General features: G+C 38.8%; 4 protein-coding genes across 9 annotated transcripts in view; 2 read left to right on the top strand and 2 right to left on the bottom strand.

Moving 5' to 3' along the window:
* Positions 1-8,983, top strand: part of LOC139943814 (cytochrome c oxidase assembly protein COX19-like) — a 63,260-nt gene extending 54,277 nt beyond the window's left edge. The window contains exons 4-6 of one of the 2 annotated variants that reach the window (XM_071940640.1): positions 5,354-5,515; positions 6,769-6,880; positions 7,439-8,983. In XM_071940640.1, the coding sequence (XP_071796741.1) occupies positions 5,437-5,515; positions 6,769-6,880; positions 7,439-7,520 (273 nt within the window). In that variant the 5' untranslated portion in view covers positions 5,354-5,436 and the 3' untranslated portion in view covers positions 7,521-8,983. The remainder of the gene's footprint in view (positions 1-5,353; positions 5,516-6,768; positions 6,881-7,438) is intronic. The other variant, XM_071940641.1, reaches the window with a different exon arrangement.
* LOC139943811 (uncharacterized) lies at positions 134-5,433 on the bottom strand. Of its 4 annotated transcripts, none has more exons than XM_071940637.1 (7): positions 5,350-5,433; positions 4,123-4,331; positions 3,558-3,692; positions 2,243-2,926; positions 1,485-1,645; positions 745-812; positions 134-256 (listed from the first exon to the last, which is right to left on the bottom strand). In XM_071940637.1, exons 2-7 carry the CDS (start codon positions 4,261-4,263, stop codon positions 204-206), a joined length of 1,242 nt encoding a protein of 413 aa, XP_071796738.1. In that variant the 5' UTR covers positions 4,264-4,331; positions 5,350-5,433; the 3' UTR covers positions 134-203. The 4 variants fall into 4 exon arrangements, with proteins under 4 accessions (XP_071796738.1, XP_071796735.1, XP_071796736.1 ...); XM_071940634.1 differs by having other exon boundaries at positions 2,222-2,926; XM_071940635.1 differs by lacking the exon at positions 5,350-5,433 and adding an exon at positions 5,027-5,300 and having other exon boundaries at positions 2,222-2,926.
* Positions 8,984-9,010: 27 nt separating the features above from the next.
* On the bottom strand, positions 9,011-11,904 carry LOC139943812 (transcription elongation factor, mitochondrial-like). The gene is given in 5 exon segments (XM_071940638.1): positions 9,011-9,448; positions 10,161-10,310; positions 10,949-11,368; positions 11,843-11,883; positions 11,886-11,904. Coding segments are annotated over 5 exon segments (1,062 nt in total). The 3' UTR covers positions 9,011-9,016.
* Positions 11,905-12,211: 307 nt separating this feature from the next.
* Positions 12,212-22,544, top strand: part of LOC139943646 (cholesterol transporter ABCA5-like) — a 30,426-nt gene continuing 20,093 nt past the window's right edge. Inside the window, exons 1-12 of one of the 2 annotated variants that reach the window (XM_071940373.1) lie at positions 12,212-12,725; positions 14,345-14,454; positions 15,243-15,648; positions 16,208-16,326; positions 17,045-17,268; positions 17,758-17,900; positions 18,553-18,743; positions 19,255-19,396; positions 19,906-20,077; positions 20,584-20,648; positions 21,008-21,294; positions 21,773-21,892. In XM_071940373.1, coding sequence (XP_071796474.1) covers positions 14,371-14,454; positions 15,243-15,648; positions 16,208-16,326; positions 17,045-17,268; positions 17,758-17,900; positions 18,553-18,743; positions 19,255-19,396; positions 19,906-20,077; positions 20,584-20,648; positions 21,008-21,294; positions 21,773-21,892 — 1,953 coding nt within the window. In that variant the 5' untranslated portion in view covers positions 12,212-12,725; positions 14,345-14,370. Of the gene's footprint in view, positions 12,726-14,344; positions 14,455-15,242; positions 15,649-16,207; positions 16,327-17,044; positions 17,269-17,757; positions 17,901-18,552; positions 18,744-19,254; positions 19,397-19,905; positions 20,078-20,583; positions 20,649-21,007; positions 21,295-21,772; positions 21,893-22,544 lie in introns of those variants that run through there. The other variant, XM_071940374.1, reaches the window with a different exon arrangement.

The raw sequence follows: 22,544 nt of genomic DNA on the forward strand, positions 1-22,544 counted from the left end.
ACGGGTATGGGTTTTTATAAAGTACATATGTCAAGCTTGTAAAGAACGGGACTGTTTGAAATAATACAAATACTTTCAAACAAACCTTCACTTCAGCAGACTTGTCAACAAACAGCTGTCTTGTTTACATGTTCACCAACAGAGGGCGCTCTGCACTCACAACAGTTAGTTTATTCTTGACTTCCTTTGCTGTTGTTGTTTCTTTATGAGACCATGTAAACACCCAGTTTGGGTACCTCCAGTTGTTGGGACGAATCTAGAAAATTGCATTGTGTTTAAAACAAAAAAGGACTAGCAGCTGATTCAAACACAAAAAAACACTTTAGCTTGCGTGTGTTTCATGGCCGAGTAGTTAAGAGCATAGTTCTGGTGGTTATTAGTCATCGGAGTGACGGTTGGAATTCATGTTGTGACACTTGTGCTCGTGAGCAAGATACTTTACTATAATTGCTTCTCTTCACCCAGGGGTATAAATGGGTACCTGCAAGGGTAGATGTCGATAATGTATTTGAAAAAGCCTTTGGAGCTCCACTGCAGCCCAGGGCTGTTTACACCCAAGTGAGATGAGAAAGATTAAAGGAATGTTATTTTCCCAATGGTCCCAATAACAAGAGCACAACTGTAAAGCGCATTGATACAGTTATAGTAATGGGTGCTAATAAGAACTTGTTATTACTATGTGTATGTGTGAGGATCTTTATGATAAAGATGAGCAAATAAACATGAAACCAGATGTAGGTCTACCTTTAAATGGTGAGTCTTTTTGATGCAGACTGGAAACAGCGGACAGGCAATCTTTAATATTCTCAAACCTGGAAAAGTAATGTTGTAAATGGTATCATTGAAGTTGTTTTAAAATACACTAACATTGTCAACAGTTTGTTAATTGAAGCACAAGCAAGTCCTCCTGGTTTTTTTGTCTGGGGTAAGAAAATTAATTGGAGCTAACCCAAGGAATAAAACAGCTCATATAAGACCCTGGTGTGGCTAGGAGGAATAAACAATTGCATTTCTTTTACACTAATGATTAACAAATATTTGTTTTTCAAAGGCAAGGGGAATTGGCATGGTGTGAATCATTGTAAGGAGTAAAACTTTGGTTCTGGGAAGAACTGTGGTCTGGACATTTCAAACGGTATACCCTGCTTGTCTTCCTCGTCTAAATTGGAAGTGGAAACGATTAGGGGTAAATTAGTACAATTTTTTTATTTTTTATTTTATTTTTTGGTGGGGGAGGTAAATCAAATCATGGTCGCAATACTGACCCAATTCACCTGACCTCATTATCAGAAAAATCTTGGATGCGCCATTTTGGTGGTCAACATCACTGTGCGTTATACAGTGAAGTGTGCATTTTAGGTGACGCGGCGTTCACAGGTAAACCTATTGACCACTAAAATTGTGAGCGAGGCACAGTCACCGCATGTGACATGCGTGCAAGGGGTCAATACCCCACTTGGGAGAGCTTGATAAGTTTGACTTACCTTACAAATGCAATTCCAATGCATTTCTGTGTGTCATTGTCTCGAAGTATATGACAATCGACTACAGGTCCAACTCTAGACATAAAAGCTCTCAAGTGATCGTCTGTAAGGTCCTCAGGTAGGCTGTCTAACTGGATCAGATTGGCTCCTGTGGGTATGGTCTGTTATCAAAAATAAAATAATTTAGATTATATTAAAAAAAGAAAAAATTGGTGTGTTTTACCCGTCAACGATGTGTGTTTCAAAAGGTGTATTTTTTAGGATATTGGTGAAAATCTGGAGCGTATATGTCCCTGCAGGATTCCGTATTTGGAATACACAATTTGAGTAGTGTTTCATGCAGAAACTGTTCACAGATTGAAAGTTTTTGAAACCACATTCCTTTGAAGGGAATTCTTTTCTCAAATGTTCAATATTACCAACAGCTGCATTGCTTCATACAAAGTCAGTTTTCATGATCAACAATTTTTGGGGGGTAATCACCAAAGGTATACCCTCCCTTTAAAGAGGGACTCTTTTTCCAATAGATAAAGTCAACATTAAAGTGGGGGGAAATAACAAGTCTCCAAAAATGGTGTAAAGTTTCAATGTAGTTGATACCCATTCAAAATACAATTAGAAACGAAACCAAATGGGTCTGTACATTCTAAAGAGGAATTTATGAGTCAATCAAAATGTCAATTCAATGTCATTTTGATTAAATGTTTTGTGTTATATGCACTTTTTGAGTTATTCACTTTTATTAGCTTCATGTTTACCCCTTGTTGATTGCGACTTTCTTGACTCCCATCTTCAACCCTAGACAGAGGCACAGCAGCTCCTTCACTCATCTCAACTCCCTTCTCCTGCTGTGCAGGCTCTTCTTTCCTCTTCTTTGTCTTTCTCCATTTCTTGCTTCCAGGGCTGCTCAATCCTCCACTGGCACCTTTCCTCGAACTGCTTTCAAAACTTGACGCAGAAGATATAGTTTTCATAAGATCCTGCAGACTAAGCGGCTTCTTTGGGTAGGTGTGGGTCTCCACTTCATCATACCTCCCTCCCTTCTGACCACAATCGGATTGACAACCACCACCATTAATGTTTGGCCATTGGTCCATCCTGTTGAAATTCAACCCTGGCGCAGTCTGCATTGAACGTATCGAGTGTGGTGCTTGCCGGGGGGTTTCAAACGGATTAAAGGCCTCTCTACCTAAAGGCTCCCCAAGGAACCTCTCCATGAGGCAAGCCTTTCCTTCCATGATTTCAGATGTGAGCCCTCGTGTGTTGGCACCGAGAAAGTTCTTTTCCAGGGTCCTGCAGCTCAGAGGTAGTTGATTTTGGTGGACTCTCCTTGGGACGTTGTGGCTGGGATGGCTTGGTAATGGGTTTTCAGCTGCGATATTTTGCAATCTTCTTCCTCGACCAGCAGATTTCTCCGAGTTGACTTGGGCCCTGACAACATTCTACACAGAACAACAAATAATCAATAATCATACCAATGATATTCGGTTCTTATCCAATGCACTTTTCTTAGTAGCTAGATAAAGATGCTATATTTTCCACTCAAGCAACAGTGTGCAGCATGTTATAAACCATTACACAGTGCTATGTAAATAAATGGGTCGGTCTCAAAAACATAGATCCCAATATCTTGCAGACAAAAGTATCAAGGGCTTTGAGATGCCCTCGGGTGTGATAAAGCACTGTACAGGATTAAGAACTTCGTATTAGTATTAAGCCTGGGCGACTAGTGCTACTAGTGTCGAAGTCGCGACTATTGATTGCTTAGTCGAGTCATGACTACCGTTTTTCAACTACTCGGTTAATCGTGCCGACAGGACTCCTAAAAAAATGGTGCCCACTCTGCTTGTTGAACCAATTGTGTCGCTCATGACTATTCATGACAACATAATTTATACTCACAAAAACAGTCAGACATCAATAACACAATCCTTCAATTCTTTCAGCAAGAATTTTACTGTATTGCATCATGGGAATTAGTCGCCACTAGAGGAGCGACTAGTCGAGTAGTAAATTCCACTAGTCGCTCAGGCCTAAATTAGTATTGTTATAATTTAAGAGAACAAGAAATACCTTGCGTCTGAGATTTTCATAGTAGGCTTGTGGTAATCTAATATCCCTTGGGTTGGGGGTCTGGCTGCATCCACGTCCAACTGCCACTACATACTTGAATGGTGTTGCCATGTGATCCGAACCACTATCTTCAGACTGAAACAAAGTAGGTAGAATATTATGTAGTTACATTGCCTGACCTGTATGCTTCGTTTGTGAAAGGGCAAAGGCACCAAGGCATTTTTTCCTTGGGAAAGAGGAAATTGTTAGTTTTATACTGGAGCATTTCAAAGGCACCAAGGGAAGTATCAGACCTGCAATGCAAAACCTGAATTCTGACATAGCACCAAGTTGAATATAGTTTCATTATAACAAACTTCTTTTATTGGTAGTTGCCACAATGTAACCCTCCTCCCGGAAGCCGCCGGAAGGCGGGTTACGTTATTGCAACTATTTTATCGGTAGCTTTACAATCATTGTCAAAATTTCTTTGGATGTTCTAATTGCGATGATCATAACCCTCCATCCTTATTGACAGTCGGGAGGATGGAGGGTCACGATTATTGTTCCACCTCTAATTACCCACCATGAACATATTTTCTTCTAACAGCTCATTTTCAAGTTCAGACAAGTCTTTAATGTTGAATATTGGCTCAGCTCCGCTTGAAGATACTCCATGTTCAGCCATAGAAGGTGTGCTTCCAGCACCCTGACCTGAGTCATTCATAATCCTGTTTCTTTTTCTCTTTGAATGGGGCAGAGTCAAGAGTTATTCGTCGGAAATTTGTCTGAGATCTAAGAATAAGAAAAAAATGTGTAAATCAGAAGTGAAAAGCATACAGAGGTGAATCCGAATGCAAATAGCTCCAGATAGCAGTTGAGACAACACACCTCAGATCTTGATGATGATATAAAAAATTAAGGATTATCTTATTTAAAGAAGATGTGTTAATAGATTTGTATTGACCCCTTGCACGTGCGTTACCCTGGTCACATGCGGTGACTGATGCCACGCTCACCATGTTGGCGGTCAATAGGTTTATGAGTAAATGCTGCGTCGCCTGGGCACTTCACTGAATAACACACGTAGACATTGACCACCAAGATTATTCTGATGATGACGTCAGGTGAATTGGGTGATTGGGTCAATAGCCAAGCCTACTCATTTCAGGGCCTACCCTACACTATCCAATACTACAAAAACTGTGGCAGTGCCCCAGACTGTTTAACTTTCTGGTCAAAAATTGGATTAAAATCTAAAAGTTCAAACAATTTATATGTTTTTACTTTAATGTCTTTATCTTTTTTATTTATTAAAAGTTAATTAAAGTTTAGTTAATTAGGGTTAGCATGGTTTTACTTTTACTTTTAAAAATTAATTACACAAATCGTGGGATTCGTGTATGAACACTTACAGATTAAACATTTCAAACATTAAAACAGTCACATTTCACAAAACACTCTGGTGCAAATACAGAAATAGGCCTAACCTTGCTTTTTTGACGGTCTGCCGGTACTTTTATACTATGCATCATCACCGTGTCAGATGTCACATGTTGTTTGTGTCGTCTGCTAAAAAGTTGACTACCGATAATGGTGCGTCTTGTCATATTGCTTTTTAAAACAAAATACTAACTTTGTACAAAACATGTTTAAGTTTGGTTAAAAAGGATAGAATGTTAACTAAATAAATTATAACGCTTAAACAATTTGTTACAATTGTTTGTGGCTTTTGTCTACTAGTATTGTACTTTATAGGATACACAATTCGGTAGTCGCAATTTAAAATGTGCACCTGTATTATTTTACTTACCCAGCAGGCAGCTGTGGGGGTTCAAAGGTCACACATATAACTTCGGGAGTTCAATCGTAGAGGTTGCTCCCAAACTCAATATGCAAGATGTCTGCTATGAATTTTGGACAAAAGAGCTTCAAACCTCGACCACCTGAAAAGGGCAGCTTTCCTTTGGATCACGATGGTAACTGATAACTGTTCTATTTTTTACGAAAACATTACTTTAAATCGTTGTAAAAACTTCTTGTGCGTGGGACTCTCGAGCGCACCAAAATGTTCCGGAGTCATTCCGCCCTCAAGCGTCAAGTATCAATTAAATAATATTTATTTCTCTAAGTTTTGCTTGGAATCACCAGCAGAACTGTTGCTTTACCTCCATGCTTTAAACCATAAACAAACACTAAAAATGAAATATCGTAAACAGTTGTGTTTGTAAATTGTATTGTTTTGTCTGGACCCATTTTTTTTACAAGAATTGCTTTAAAAGTAAAGTATAGGCCTGCATTTTGTGCATGCATTTTGTGTGAAAGAAAAACTAAAATGACTGAGGTGAGTAAAGGACAGAGCCCCTGTATCCTGTAAAGCCCTGTTCATACTTCCTGGGAATGCGAATGCGAAGCAAATTAGACAGATGTGAATTTGACGTTCATACTTCCTGGGAATGCGAATGTGAATGCGAAGCAAATTAGACGTGAATTTGACGCCACAACTCTCCTTTTGCAGCGATATTCGTTGTGAGTTGAGCAGAGTTGAATTGAACTGCTGCAAATTATTCGTTGCGAATTTGTGACGTCAACATAGGGATGAACCGGGTTTTACTGGGTCTAGTTTTTTGCTTTATTGTGGACTTTGGTTTGTTGAGGATCGGAATATTAACAAGCTGGAATTGAGTTAATTTTATTTAGGGCCTATGTGATTTTATTACTTTTGTTGTCTTTTTTCTCCTCTACTGTCGTCCCACACAGGCTAACAGCATCAAAACACACACAATGTCAACACGGCAAAAGAACACAACCCAGTTCCATGAAGCTCAATTTTGTTTTGGATAATTCTCTGTTTCTATTTAATTTAGCTTGGCCTAGTCTATATCAACTGATCAATGACAATTTAATTTTTAAAGGTACTTTATAAACAGTCAGATGCTGCGAAGCTTTCCACTAAATACTAGTGAAATTATGTGTGATATTTAGCCCCAACAGATACAAATCTAAGTTGAAATTTTTTACTTTTAAATCTTTGTCTGCAATGAATAAACAAATAAATAAATTCCAGGCCACGGAGTGTTAAAGCTCTCTGTTTGTTTTTTTAACTAGATATTTCATAATATGACCTCCTTCCTCCCCTCCCTCATTTTTCTTAGTAATCTTTCCCAGTTTGCAGGGTGTTCTGTAGTTACTTTCAGTTCAAGTATGTTTACAAATGTACTGTTCATTTCAGGTGAATGCAAGAAGTTTAAACAGCTTTTTATGGAGTGCCTAAGAACAAATAAAGGCGATAACAAGAAATGTCGTCTTGAAACCAAGGATTACTTGCAGTGCAGGATGGAAAGGTATAGCATTTAATCTTTATTCAATATGTAATAACGTATAGTTTATAGTTTTGTTTGTTTCCTTTTTCATTAGTGGCCAACTGCCAAATTATAAACTGGCACCTTTGTTGGTTGTATCAAGATAAAAGGCTCATACCCCACCAAATTATAGGTTTAATTGTAGAGAAATTCGATTAGTTCTTCATGTTACAAATCATTATTTGAATGTTTCTGGAAGATGATATTCATTCAATTTATGAGAAATTTATGCGTCTATAATTTATCAGTCAATGAGTAGTACAGGCTTGTCGAGACCAGCAAATTAAGAAATCACTACGTCCGTGAATGAAGTTAATAATGAGGAAGCCCCTCGATCCACTAAGTGAAAGTAGTTGTCTCCCAAGCTCAGAAAATATACTCTTCGGAAGTAGATTGAATAACAAGACAAGTTCTCAAAGAACATAATCTACACAGCAAAGAATGACATACCGCAACCAAATATCCATTTATCATTTAAATTAATAGAGGGCCTACATTATTTATTTTATGAATGAAATTTTGTTTTGTTTTGTCCACTAGTGACCTTATGGTAAAAGAGCCTTGGAAGAAGCTTGGGTTTGGGGATCTTGAATCAAAGAAAGAGAACAATGGCCAGCAATGAACAGCGAGGGTTCCAGATATCGTTGTTCTCTGCCATTTGGTCCAACAACCTCAAAGGGAACTGTATATTGTCTCTCTGTGATTTATCCATCGATGAGTTGGGTTTGTTAAATGCATTACGCATGTGAACTAGAGCAATGATGGCGGCCGGCAGGAGGCAGATCAAATGAAATGGAGGAGAGAACTCAGAAGACCATATTCAATATTCATAATCAAACTGAGTTGGACAAACGGAAATATCTGGTTAAATGAAATTAGCACTCACTCCCCTCCATGCTACAAATGGAAAACTTTCAACCAATGGTTTGATTGTGAGAAGACAGAGAACTGTTGCGACTTGACAGAAGATGTATCCATCAAGCACTCCAACGACCAGCTTGACGATCTCGTGGCGACTCTTGTAAGACTAGGGCAATTTGCAACTTAACATCAATAGAGTTGGGCCATCCAAGGTGTAAAGGCTCGGGCACGCAGGCCTCGATAACAAGAACAATGAGAATGTCAACAATGCATGCCCTCGATTGGTTATTCTGCATGGAGCATTTCAACCAATAGAATTTGTTCCCTTTGGGTCGTGATCATGATCGTTTTCATTATCGCAGCCGTGTGACTTGACCTTACTTAAGTTGGGATGGAATATCTTTATTCTTTACATAAAATTTGACTCCCAAAATAACATCATTGCAATGGTTCAATATCAGCTCTTATACATGTAAACCATTGGCATTAAGAATCTCTCTGACACTGATTATTGAATAATCTTATTTTTATTATGATTCAAAACTCTTTTAAGTCCAACATTTTTTAAGTGAGAGTTCATAAAAAGGTTGGTTCAACCAGAGTACATTAAAACATGTCTTAAAAAGGAGAAGAGTTTCACTGGAGCAAAACCGTTTCTTTTATTGTAAATCATTTTACAATTTTTAACAAAACTGTAATAAGATGTATGATATTTTAACAATATAAACTAATAGACCAGAAGGGAAACTGAGTGGTTGATTCTTAATACATTGTCTGCTAAACAAAGAAAATTTGACTAGTGCATGATTTGAACCTGCGACTTCCAAATTAACAAGCCAGCGCTCTAGAGATGTTACAGGAGTGACATGTGACTGATCACAAGATGGTCCTTCTCCCTGCTGCTTCCCAGGTTGTATCGTAAACTTGAGTGTGATTCCTGGCTACACAGCAGTTACAAGCTGAATGGCTTATGCCTGGCATCCCATGAACAAAGGTATTGTCAAATAGGAAGATCACCAATATTCGGGATACATGGCTCAGATGGTGGAGCGCCTGCATGTTAATCTCAAAGTGGCAGATTAAAAACTTGCTCTAGTTAGTAAATTTTTCCTAGTTCAACCCAAAATACTTTTTGCAATGATAAGGTTTGTCTTAGTTAACCTCTTTGTGTCGATGCATACATGTATGTACCACTGTTTGTTGAAGGATTGAAATATCAGATTTTCTGTATTCCAAAAATGCGTTTCCTCGGCTGAATTACTTCTTGCCCACCATCAAGTCAAAGAAGGCTATTGCCTGTAGCAAGCAGTTCGAGAGATGCTCCCTCTCATGTTTAGTTGCATTGTGAAAAATATCTGCATCCTCATCAGCTATCCGCACTGAGGGGTCATGACCTTCTGACCCCCTGTCGACCCCCTCTCGGATTAGATTAGAGACCAATTCCTGTCCACTCATCCGGACCCCTCTAACCTGCAGGTTAAAGTGGCGACCAATCTGCAACTGGGGTATTGAGATGGCATGCAGGGTACCGGTGTCTGCCGAGTCGTGATTCAGGGAGGTGTACAGCATGCATTCCATAGTCCGCTGGAAGAGAAACATCGGGAAGGTTGACTTGTTGGCATTACTGTAGGATTTATGCTGAAGGACGTACAGATCTGGCCTGGGCATTTCACTTATTGTCTCTGTAATCTGTTTCAAAGAAAATGGAACAAAAATCTTGTCACTATAACTTCTAACTTGCACACACTTGATACAAGACAAACTTTGGGTTAAAATAACAAACTTGTGAAAAAAAAACTATCCTTTGGATTTGGTGGAAATAATTTCTCTTCATTTCCAAACAATTGTTTAACAAATTTTAGTAACCAAAGAGAATTCTGCTGCACAGACACCCTTCATATAGTCTGCTCAGAACTAAAAGGTTTTTCATGCAATTTGTATCGGTTTCATAATTTGCATTTGCATGCTTATGAGCTCCTAGTCAATAGGGTTTATTGGTTAAAAGTTCTCTTAAAGTAATTGGTGAAAAGAAACGTGTCTTGGTTCTGATTTGTGTTTCATGAGCACTTTACCCCAGGGGTGAGAATCATTACTAACAAAAAAGTCTGAAACTTGGATACAAATTCAAAGGTATGTTGAAATATTGGCATTTCTACTGTTTGGTAATCCCTGGGGTTATAGATTTCATAGAGCTTTTGGAAACAGTATCCAAAACACCAGAGAAGTAGACAAATGAGCAGATATTCTTATGTCTGATTTTCTTCACCAGGCCGACATAAAAAGACTGAATTCAGCCAAAAGACTGAACAATCTCATCCCTGTTACACCCAACACAATTTAATGACTATGGACACTTGGAATAAGTGAACCTTTAGCACTCAGCTGACAATATGATACTTACAATCTTAAGGTAGGATGGAGGGTCCCACTTGCCAGATGTAATGCCAACAATATCCTTCAATCTCCACTCCCCAACCCATCGATCTTTGCTCATGTGAATCCAACTCACATGTTTCAGTCCAATGTCCACTGCCACTACATCTTTCACTGCCTGCAAGGGAAAAAACAATTCATCCAGTATTTATGCATAACTAAAAAACAAGTAAAGATGTCCCCTTGTTCCAGAGAAAGATTTAACTTTGTAATGTATCATCTGTTCTGATGAAAGTGAAAGACCAGCTTTAAAGAAGGATGTGTGGAATTTGTTGGTACTCTTTAGAGCAAAAAGAAAACATCGTCGTCTGACAGCCAAATCAAATCGGTCTGTACATCCCAAAAAGGAATTTTGCACCATTCACAAGATTAAGTTCGCTTCTATTTTGATTGAGTATCATCACCATTTAGATATAAACTAAACATTCTTTGTCGAAAAATGTACAGACCATAAATTGGAAATGAGACATCATAAATGATTGATTTGGGATTTTGACAAAACGTTTCACATGAAAGTTAAAGTTGGAGACTTTCCCCTAAACCATAAGGATTGGTTTCTATTGGAACATTAGAGGGATCACAAAACTGAATTTGGGTGTCCCTATTTATAATTTTTTTATTTAACCTTGAACAAGTTTTTAAATCTGAAAATGATGTCTCCCATCCTTTTGATTGTTCATGAAATCCATCCGGAGGCCACTCGGACAACTGGGCAGGCTAATGATAACCTGGAATTGTTCTTATTCCTATATTTACCTCTATCCTACTATTAGCTATTCCTATTTTGTCGGCTTTTGACCCGTCACGTTTTGCTACATCTACTTCCAATGGCGGCCTCATTATTCCCCTGCAGATTGTCTGTAACCGTTGTGTTCCAATACCGGGCACTTGCAGGAGATCAGCCACACTAGCAAAGGGCCCATGCTCTTCTCTGTGTGATGAGATATGCCTTGCGATATAAGAGGAGACATGCCTTGTCGAAGCTAGCTCTGTCACTGAAGCTGTGTTAACAAACTTCAGAATGCTGGCAGCGTCTTCATCGATATTGTTATTGCAGGTATTGTTCGATTCGATGGATTTCACCTCGGGGCGTACAGCACAACTACTTAAAGACACTGCTGGTTCACGTTGACCAGCTTGCTGACAAAACTGTCGCAACCACCTGGTGCCCAATACCTACAAGAGGAAAAAAGAAAGCATTCAATTTAAACAAAGGAGACTGGGCTCTGTAGTGTATGTTCATTCTGTCATGCCTATGATTGAATGATGGTGATGATGGGCGTTGCTCATTCTTTTAGTTTTTCATAGAAAAATAGAGTGTTTTGATGCTCGGCCAGGCTTTTATTTTTAATAATTTATACTTTATAGTTTATTCATAATTATACTAGTTATTTTATTTGTCTGAAATATTGTTTTCAAGACCGGTCTATTTAGGCAGATTCCGGCGAAATATAAATACTTCCAAGTACACCCAATGGTTCAGCTAATTAATATAATAATAGCTAGGCTATACTGTTGGAATTATTTCATGCATATTGTAACCTGTCCGGAAACTGGGCACTTTGAGAAACCTCTTCAAATATTTAACCGATAGTATATTATGACTATCCTAAGCTGTGTTTGGTCCGTGTTTTCTTCAGCAACACATACCTGTATCAAGATGTCTGTACGTCGACAAAACATTGCAAAAAGGAGAAAGGAAATTCAAGCATGAGCTAGCCAACAACCCCAATATTTTAATGTTTACTCTAGCGCCCTCTGTGCTTGGTAAAGTTAGTGTTTTTTCAAAGAGGGCGCTCTTTTGTACGCCCGTCGGTTTTTGGGGGTCAATCGCTAGAGCTGTCAAACTCAAAGGCCGAGTTATAGTCGGTCGCGCGATGATCGGGCGTCGGAAATCTTGACGCGCGATCATAAAAAGACACGGTTTTTAGGCCTCAGTCTTAGGATTGCGCGCAAGATTTCCGTCGCGCGACCATCGCGCGACCATCGCGCGACCATCGCGCGACCGACTATAAACCGGCCTTAAGTGTCACGTCTAGTCTGGTGAGATTGAGTCATCATCGACGATTCTTTTTACTTCAATTTCAAACATGGTGTTACATAACCAACAACATTGTCCTTCTTCCGGTGCACTTTTCCATGGAAGAATTATGCGATTTTGTTTTGTGGGATCGTTCTTAATCTCTTACCGGAACAATTAACTGGTGAATGTCATATTATGTGTTTTTTCGTGGAGTTCATAAAAAGACATAATACAGTCATGACAGTACACGCATACACACACACACGTGACAGTTGTTAAACTTTTTAGCAGTATATCATCGAATGTCGCTCGATGTCATGACAGCAGACGCAGAGTGTGTCACCCAGCAGTGTACGCCTTTAGTTCTGTAAGTACTGCAACCTGACAGGCTGTTCATTCGTAATTTAAAACAGCAAAGAAAGAGAAAGATAACCATCAACAACACACATCTCAAGCACAGTGCCTAGACTGTCTCCACGCCTAGCCTGAACCGCACTGTAACTTTTAAGTGTAAGTAAAATAGAACACAAACTTTGATCAATCATCCATTTTTTTTCAAATGTTTTTATTATCTGATTACTAAATAAAAATAACGTACGGTCATATGTTATCGACCCTCATATGTTTTCAACCCCCAACTTTAATTCCCGTTTACACCGGTGACAGAAGGCAAGCTCTGACTGTAGTGTTAGTTTACTCACGTCACGGTCTGTATTTTCGTCAGGCTAAAGCCCGGTTCATTTTTCCTGCGAATGCGAATGCGATACGAATGTTGACGTCACAAATTTGCAACGAAGCAGTTCAACTCCGCTCAACTCACTTGCGAATATTGCTGCGAAAGGAGAGTAGGACGTCAAATTCATTCGCTTCACAATCGCATTCGCAGGAAGTATGAACCAGGCTTTAAAGCCATTATTATACACTTTCGGAACAGAAAAATTAATAAAAGTTCACAGATGTACAAATAACTTACAGGGTTTACAGAAGGTAATGGTGAAAGCTTAGGTGAAAGACTTCTCTTGAAATTCTATTCCATGAAATGCTTTACTTTTTGAGAAAACATTAAAACAATTATCATTTCTCGATATCAACAATTATGGATTCATTTTAAACACATGTCATGACACGGCGAAACATGCAGAAACAAGGGTGGGGTTTCTAGTTATTTTCTCCCGACTCCGTCGACTGATTGAGCCTAAATTTCCACAGGTTTATTATTTTATATATAAGTTGTGATACACAAAGTGTAAGCCTTTGGACAATACTGTTTACCGAAAGTGTACAATGGCTTTAATGTCATGCTGAGAATAATTGTGAACAATTTTCCTGTTAATTATCCTACTGAAAACCCATGACACCAGGAAAATACACTTTTCTCAGGCTGTGCCTGTTAAGGTTAATAAATTGGGTGATCGGACATTCGACAAGTCGGCGTTTCATTAGTAAATAGTGGTACTATCCTGACTACACTATAGGCTAGGGACTTTAGGGTAGGTTACACAGCATAGATCTTTTTGGTTGTTATATGATTTGAGGCATTGCATGGTGGGTGAACATTGCCAGGTAGAGTTTGTTCTTTTTGATTGTAAATGTATATAATTAGAATATACTATAATGAAATAATAATTATGAATTTGAGTTTGACTTAATTTCTTGACTCACTTGAGTAGGAGGCAAGCCCTCATCTGAAAAGAGAAGGACGTTGTTCTTCGACCTGTCCTGTGACTGTGAGCTGCTTAGTTGAAAAACACAATTAAAAAGTTAGTTTACTATAGTGTAGGCACTCAAATCACTGGCCTCAGGTTTTCACTCTGCAGTACAATGTTACTTTCGATCCCTGGTTTAGTATAGTATAAACTTCAGAATGCATTCCTGGAATTTCATCTCTGAAAGGGCTAGGCAATTTTCATTCTGCAAAGGGCACTTCCATTGGAAAATCTTAAAGTTAGTGGGAAACTTTTGAAGGGGCAAAAAGGCCAAAACCAGGGGCAACGGAGGCCATGGCCTGCGTGGCCTGTGTGTTATTCCACGCCTGAGAATGAGAAAGTTTTCACATCCAAAAGACTTCTTATTTTCTTCAATAAGCATTAACCAAACCCCAATTCTGAATCTGAATGACCTCCTTACAGGACAGGCCAGACGGTTGACGAGAACGATGGCGTCTTTCTGGCAGCAGACACGTGCCTTGCTGTATCGTAACTTCATGTTCAAGAGAAATGACAAGAAGATGCTGTTTCAGGTAAGATAGGCTGGATTTAGAACCAACCCCAGGGGTCATCCTTTTGTGTTAGTGTTTTGCTTTAGTGGACCTATTGCTGAATATTACTACTACCACGCAGCCATTAGCCGTGTACCGGTACAGAACAGCGCGATGTTCCCTTATTTTTGCCAACCAAAATGTTTGTGCGCATGCGCTATGAGCAAATTAAATATTTCATGAAAAGGGTCCAATGTGCCAAGTAAACACATTTAGATTAAAAAATTACAGGTGGTTATGAGCAAGACAATAATCTATAGGCCTAATGACAACAAGTTTTCTCAGTCTTAGATTGCATCATGATTTGCCTGTCTTGTCATACTGTTTGTGTTGATGCCTGTCTTGTCATACTGTTTGTTGGTGTGGTGTGGTTGTTATGTGTACATTTCTTTGTTGACTTTTGTCATTATGACCTTCTCTCAATGACATAATGTCACAAAAGCCTTGACTACATCTAACTCCAATTATACCAGGGAGAGTATTTCTTGCTTACATGTGAAATTTGCTTATATATGCTTAAGCAGTTTTTTTTAACTATAGTTAGCGCGATAATTTGCTTACTTTTATGCAGGGCTATGAAATTTTTGCCATGGCTCAACTTCATGGAGTTGCTTAAGCAGGAAATATTGCTGAACAATGTGTGACATGGTAGTTTGGCTGTTAACTTTATTCTAGTAAGCAAAATGTTATTGTGCTTAGCTACTTTTTGTGCTTTAAGCAGTTAAATTAGTCCTTGATCTTCTGTTTTTTTGTTCTTTCCCCTATACTAGGAAATTTTTTTGCCCTGTTTATTCATGGCGAGTATGTACGGCATCAGTCTGTCAGCGAGACCCCAAGTGTTTAACCCACTAGAGTACAAGGACTTCCAAGACCACAGTCTTCTGAATATGTCCTTCCTCCCGAACACCTCCTCCCAATGGGCGTTTGCACCCAACACTCCAAGCACCCAAGCAGTAATGCAGAGTGTTAGGGCGTACTTTGGATCAGGAATGCCAGAGTTTCTGGCATTTGACAGCGAAGCGGAGCTTGTGGGCAACTTTACAGCGCAAGAGGTTCCGCCGTTCTCCATCGGTGTTGTGTTTAACAATGATTTCCCGCAGGACTTGGCTGTGACGATACGCATGACGTACTCGTCGACACCGCTTACCGCTCAAGGGGAGAGGTTTACTACAGAACGTAAGCCCACTATATAACATAGAACATTAAACCTTCCTACAATCAGGGCCAAATATCATAAAGCCTGTGAGCAAACAAATTGCTGAGCACAGAAAAGTATTGCATAACAAAACAGGTTACCAGCCAAAACTACATTATTTTTAAATTTTTTTGACTGGTGCCCCAATTAATATTTGCTTTATAGCAAAGAAATTCGACAAGCGGTATTTTCTGCTTACCTCTTTACGAAATTGGGCGCAGGTCAATTTTTTCAAAAACTATTTTGTTTCACAGAAATTCACAAACTTTGGTTTATATAATAGGGAACATTCAAGCTATGACCATTACTTTGATGAACTTTTTGGTTGAGTGGAAGCAGCTAAAATCTTGTCGCCATTTGCAGTCACTAATGTTTTTTTTGGTGCAAGCCGCTTGCGGCCTTTAAAGTTTAAAGCTATGGTCTTTAAAGTTTGTTTCATACCACAGAGCCAAACCCAGGAAATAAGACCCCAATGTTTGTTTCACACAAGTAGGTCATTATTAAACAAACAAACCATTGAACGTTTTTCATTTTCATCAGAGTCGTGTCGTCTGAAGAACTTCCCTGTCGGCCTGAATAGCTACAACTGCCCGGCAAATCAATATCTGTATTCCGGTTTTGCTGCTCTTCAAGTTGTCCTTCAAAATGCTGTTGCCTCAGTAAGACACTATGTGAAATCAGTTTTGTTTTTTTAACTTAAAGGCACTGGACACTATTGGTAATCACTCATAATAATTCTTAGCATAAAAACTTACTTGTTAACAATCAGTGGAGAGCTGTTGATAGTATAAAACATTTGAAGTAATGTAGTTTTTGAGAAAGAAGTTATTTAATGCTGCTCATTGATGTCCATTGAAATACTCTAAGAATGTTGGTTTTTGCTTAAGCAAAATAAAAACTGGTTAGCAGCTTTTATGATATGGGACCGGAGCCCATATAAATAACTCAGTTGGCATTTAAAGCTTCAAACAATACATCTAGAACTACAGTTTGGTCTGAACAGACAAGTCACGGTGGTTGAATCAAACACATGAAAAGCGCTAAACCAATAACGGAAACTTTGATCCTGGTCAACAAAACATGCCCACAGAAACATGAGGCCAAGTACAGGCTGTATGTACGTAGACACATAACATTGTGCCTGTGTGTCATTGATGTGTGCTTCTACCCTATCAGAGTCTTTCTTGAAGGTTTTACACCTAAGTTTAACATAAGGTAGTCGAGTGGAAATACGTAAATAGAGTAAGAGAAAGCACACAGGAAAAAGCAAGGGGTAAACAATGAATAGTGAGACAAGGGGGAGGGTTCTTGTAAGATTTACAGATTTTTCTTGGAGAGCATTTGAAATTTAAACATTTTTTTCTATTTGTCCTTTAGCTGCATACTAATGAGACGATCTCACTTCCGGATGTATCGGTCAGAATGTTTCCGAAGGGTGCATTTGTATTAACCTCTCCCACTATCAGGGTTGTCAGCTCTCTGTACTACATCATGATGTACTTAGTTTTCATCGGTGTCCTCCTGTCTGTCCTTGTGTACGAGAAAGAGAAGAAGATCAAGGAAACAATGCTGATGATGGGAATGAACAATGGCCCTTACTGGTGAGTTAAAGGCCGAGTCACACTGCAGCGATAACGAAAACGATAACAATGCAAAGAGAACCCATTCTATTGGTTGAATGAGCATGTAATCTGCGTGGAGGAATTCAACCAATGAAATGCGTTCTCATTTTCATTATGACTCAGCCTTGTGACCATATAAACCTTCTTTCTAGTGCTTGTTAAAACATATCAAATTTATTGATATATTTTTAACTGTGTAGACACTATCTTTGTTCTCAATTTGATTTGTGTTCTGTAAAACAAATCTGGTTTAGTACAACTTTGTAGCTACTATTGGTCTAGTGGATTTTGCACCCCCCCCCCATTTTTTTTTTTTTTTTTCTTTTTTTAAATCAAAATAGAGCCCTTAAAACATGAGCAAGTGGGATCAAAATTCCAATAGCAGACATTGAATGTATACTTAATTTGCTATCGATTCTAATATGTCTTGGTCTCTACTCTTTTTCTATATTATTTCTCTGACCTCAGGCTGTCGTGGTTTATAACGTACACCTCCATCATTCTCTTTGTGTCAATCTTGATTGCGGTTCTGAGTAAATACGCCATTCAGATCGTCCTGAAAGGCAACTTCCTCATTCTGTATCTGATCATGGCTGGCTATGGCTTGTCAAGTAAGTATAAAGGGGATTGATTACCAGCCAAACTAACAACTTTATCAACGATATAATAAGGGAATAAAAGGGTAGCGATGAGTTCTTAAACGGCCGGCAGGGTCAACCGTGTGATAAAGACCCGGGCCAAAGGCGAGGGCCTTTATCGCAAGGTTTTAAACTGCAGTTTAAGAACGAGTCACTACTCTTTTATTTCCATTCATAAAGTAAGAAACTCTGTAAAACTTCTTAAATCATTGCAGTACCCGCTGCCAAAACATAAGATTAAAACTGCATCTACTACCTGGCAATCTCAGTGGCCTAGTTGGTAGGACACTGCTCCAGAATTGCAAGGGTCGTCGATTAGAAATCCCACTCGAGTAACATTCCTGTATTAAGATCATTGGGACTGACCAACTTACCTCTTTATAACAAGAACGTTGTAAAAGGCAAAACAAAGAAATACAAAGCAGAAATGAGATTTTTGGACCTTAGAATGTACTCTTTAAAAACAGAACCTCTTTTTAACGTTGATCTTCTTAAAGAAAGTCAGCTTCCTAAAGAAAAAAGGAAACCTTTTCTGTCAAAGAAAACAACATTAACTGAAGAGTTTCACAACTGAAGTGAAGTTTGAAAGTGTAAACAATTTAATGGCGTTATTTTATCTTGGCAGTTGTCAGCATGGCTTTCATGTTTACGCCGTTCTTCAACAAGGCAACTGTCGCTGGGGCAGTGGGCTCTCTGGTGACCCTAGTGCTCTCTCTCCTCTATATCCCGATGTCGCTGATTGTAGGCACCCCCTCGGTGGTCAAATGGCTGCTGTCTTTCCTCTCCCCTGTGGCAATGGCCTTGGCAATGGATCAGGTAAGAATCGCCGTATTTCTGCTTGTAAGTGGAGTGTCATGGCAAGCGGTTAAGAGCACCGGACTCCAGCTCTGATGTTTCTGATCAGCAGAGTGTGGGTTTCGGGTCCTGGGCCTTTTTTCCAAAAGCAGAAAGTGCTGCTTAAAAAATCCCAGCCTTATGATAATAAGCAGGATACCAGTCACAAAATGTACATGTGACAAGGTATTTTAGCAAATTTTGTTTTGCTAAGTTTATTTTGTGCTTGAGCAGCTCTATCAAAATGGCCCCATGCAAAACCTCAAATATCTTCTGAATGTTTTGTTTATTCCTTTTTCAAAAGCATGTTTGCATTTTCTTTTGTTATTTTCTCGGATAGTAGAACACATCAAGCAAAAATAATTAACGATTGTTACTTTCCATTCATCTACCTTTTGAAAAGTAGTTCAATACTACGTCATTGCAGATGTTTTTTCAAAAATGTTTGTTTTGTTTCCTTTTCCTTTTTTGCGATCTCTTCCTCTGGATTCAGGCAATTGGATTGGACCAACTGGGAGTAGGTATCCAGTTTGATAACATGGGTATAGACGGCTTTCCTCCATACGTAGTCATGCTGTATGTAGATGCAGTGCTGTACTTCTTGCTAGCGATCTATTTTGACAATGTTGTCCCAGGTATGCAAATATTTCATTCCATTCAAACTCTCACATTCATTTCCATACTTCATGAACATTTCCAAATAGTACATAGCCAATCAATTAGTTGAAGTCTAACTTTACCTCCATGAAGAATAAAATTGTTTAGAAATTGCAAGAAAATGTAAACATTAAGAAATTTATTTGTTTGCATCATGCAAAACGTATAAAGATGTTAATGCATAAAATTTTACCTGGTGCCAAAGTGGTCTCAAGAAATATTCTAATATTTGCTAGACTTGCACGGACTATAGAAAGTAAATACACTCTGTTGCTCATTATCATTACACCAATTTTGACTCGCCATCTAACGAGTAGCGCATATATTGCGCACAGGCTGTATACTCCCCAGGGAGCTGAGATGGTTTAAGGAATGATTTATAAGGCCCAGTGACCAGGGGTAATAATGTCTGAAGCGCTTTGAGACACCCATCGAGCGTGAAAAGCACTATATAAAAACGGTCTATTATTATTATTAAAACCCACAGGAGCCTATGGCCGACACAAGCCCCTGTTCTTCTGCTTCATGCCCTCGTATTGGAGCAGAAAAGAACGCAATGCCTATGGAAGCAGTTCACAAATAGATAACGAGGTCGTGAATAACGATGAAGGAGATGTTGAGCTGGTATCACAGGAGATGAAAGGCAGGGCCTCGATCAGGTGGGAAAGGGAAACATTTTTAAAAGAGAGATTTTCTTGTAGCGAAATATATTGTCAGAGATTTACTTTTGAAAACAATAACTTTCTCCAGAATATTTTTTTTGAACGAGATTTTTTGTTCAATTGATTAATTGAGACATAGCGAGGTTGGACTCAAGAATTTCTTGAAGATAAATAAATTGTCAGAGATTTATTTGAACAATAACTTTTCTAGAAGAGTTTTTGAACAAGTTTTTGTTTGTTTAAATGACAAGTCTGTCTTAGAGAGAGTTTTCTCTGAGATATTTCTGATGATGGGTGGAAATATTTGAAATTTGAGCACTACTCTGTTCTGTTTTGTGATCCTTTCCCCTCTACTATGGGTACAAATTGATATTTAAAGAAATTTTAATTTGTATTTCATAACCATTTAAAAAGACACTTGAACAATAAATCATATTTTGTTGACAATAACATCTGCTAAACCATTACGGATCTCATTGTTGATTTTATTGTTTTACTTGCAGAATTCGCAACATGAAGAAGACCTTCAAAGGACCAAAGAATAAGCCTGACATCCAAGCAGTTAGAGGTATAGCTAAGAACAATAGAGCCACGTTATTTCACTACTTAATGGCAGTAGAATTTGGCACTTCCCAAAAACAGATCTACTCAGCAAAAAGTAGACGTGGGCCCAATGTCATTAAGCAGTTTAGCAGAAAATATTAGACATTTTCTTTGCTTAGCAAAAGGCGAGTGTGGCACGTGTTGCAACAATGTATACTTTTATGGAGTAGTGGCTGGTAGCCTGTTCCTGCTGAGCAAGATTTGTCTGTGCTTAGCAAGTTTTTGTTCTTTACAGGCTTTATGAAACTGGGCTGTGGTGTTACAGGACTTACAGAAAACCGATAAAAAACAAACACAAGACTTTAATATTGTGTTTCTTTGCAGGTATGGGCTTGGACATATATGAAGGCCAGATCACTTGTCTTTTAGGTCACAACGGCGCGGGTAAAACAACCCTCATCAACATACTGACCGGATTATTAGCGCCAGACAGTGGCCAAGCCACTATCTACGGCTACGACATCCGGGATCCGATACAGTTACAGAAAGTCCGGTCCATGGTTGGGGTGTGCTCCCAGGAGAACACCCTGATAGAGGCTCTATCAGCGAGGGAGCACCTGAGGGTCTTTGCTGGACTGAAGGGAATTCCGTCAGAGAATATCGAAGAGGAGGTGAGATTATCAACATTCACCCTGTCAAATATTAAAAATATCTTTTGTATTTTTCCATTAGGAGAAAGTTTCATTGAAGGCACCTGACACTATTGGTAATTGTCGAAGACCAGTATTCTCACTTGGTGTATCTCAACATGTGCACGAATCAACAAACCTGTGAAAATATGAACTCGATTGGTCGTCGAAGTTGCGAGATAATAATGGAAAAAAAAAAAACTAAATCTGGTTTTGAGGTAACAAAATCAAATTCGTGGAAACTTACTAATTTCGAGTCTGGCCATTCATTTCTGAATGACAAGAATGAGATTAATCTTTGCAGGGCATTTGTGTTTGTCAACACACTGTTTTTGTTTTATTGTAGCCATCATTTTGATTGGCCGATTTGCCTTGTCATTGGTGATTTTCGTTCAAACTGTTTTTTTTTTGTTTTTTTAAGTTGTTACTTTTTTCTGACATTTATTTATTCACTTTTTAGGTGAACAAAATATTGAAGTTGACCCTTCTAGATGATGTGGCATCCACTGTCTCAAAGAGTTTAAGTGGAGGACAGAAACGCAAACTGTGCGTTGGAATCGCTCTTATTGGCAATCCCAAGGTGACTAAATACAAACGGACAAATTTAGTTTGAATGAAGCATCCCTCAAATAGGTTGCACCATTTGGATGTCAATGTCCATAAGATGTAGAGATGAAATAAATACATATAGGGGCATTGCTTTGCAACAGACAGCGCAGGGTAGAGTGAAATGGAAAATTAGTGAAGAGGCTTTCCTCCTGCAGTGGATTGAAACGGGCGAGACGACAACAACGTCCATGTGTTATATCTGAATCTGAATTGTTTAGTCGGCAACGCATTTCTAGGGGAAACATCACACCAACTTTTTGTTAAGAAGACAATGAAGTAATTTCAGTTTGAGATGTTGGAGGAAAACCCCTTTTGGGAAAACTTGTGGAGTCAGGTAGGGACTGCAAACCCAATCCACATGCAAGGCTCCTCTCCGGGAATCGAACCGGGGTTCACAAAGGTGAAAGGCGGGAACAGAAACCTCTTTCAATATTTCAATATTCCCCCCCCCCCCCAAAAAAAGAAAAAAGTGTCTGAAGAAGGTTTTTTTCCAACACTTTTCTACATAAAGATACTTGTATGTAAATTACACAAACCCTGTTTATTTATGTGTGCAGATACAGGAAACATATGAAGAATGTACGCATCTTAAACAGATTTGTAAAACCGGTATAACTTTGACA

This window comes from Asterias amurensis, chromosome 11 (genome assembly GCF_032118995.1).
Source record: "Asterias amurensis chromosome 11, ASM3211899v1".
NCBI classification, from domain to species: Eukaryota; Metazoa; Echinodermata; class Asteroidea; order Forcipulatida; family Asteriidae; genus Asterias; species Asterias amurensis.

What these genes read in the sequence shown, in the direction of transcription:
- LOC139943811 (XM_071940634.1), bottom strand. Translation starts at nt 4,263, where the DNA reads ATGAATGACTCAGGTCAGGGTGCTGGAAGCACACCTTCTATGGCTGAA. An exon ending in ATGAAAATCTCAGACGCAAG is followed by an intron (nt 2,927 to 3,557) that starts GTATTTCTTGTT and finishes TGTTCTGTGTAG; the next exon opens with AATGTTGTCAGGGCCCAAGT. An exon ending in TAAACATGAAGCTAATAAAA is followed by an intron (nt 1,646 to 2,221) that starts GTGAATAACTCA and finishes TTTTGATAACAG; the next exon opens with ACCATACCCACAGGAGCCAA.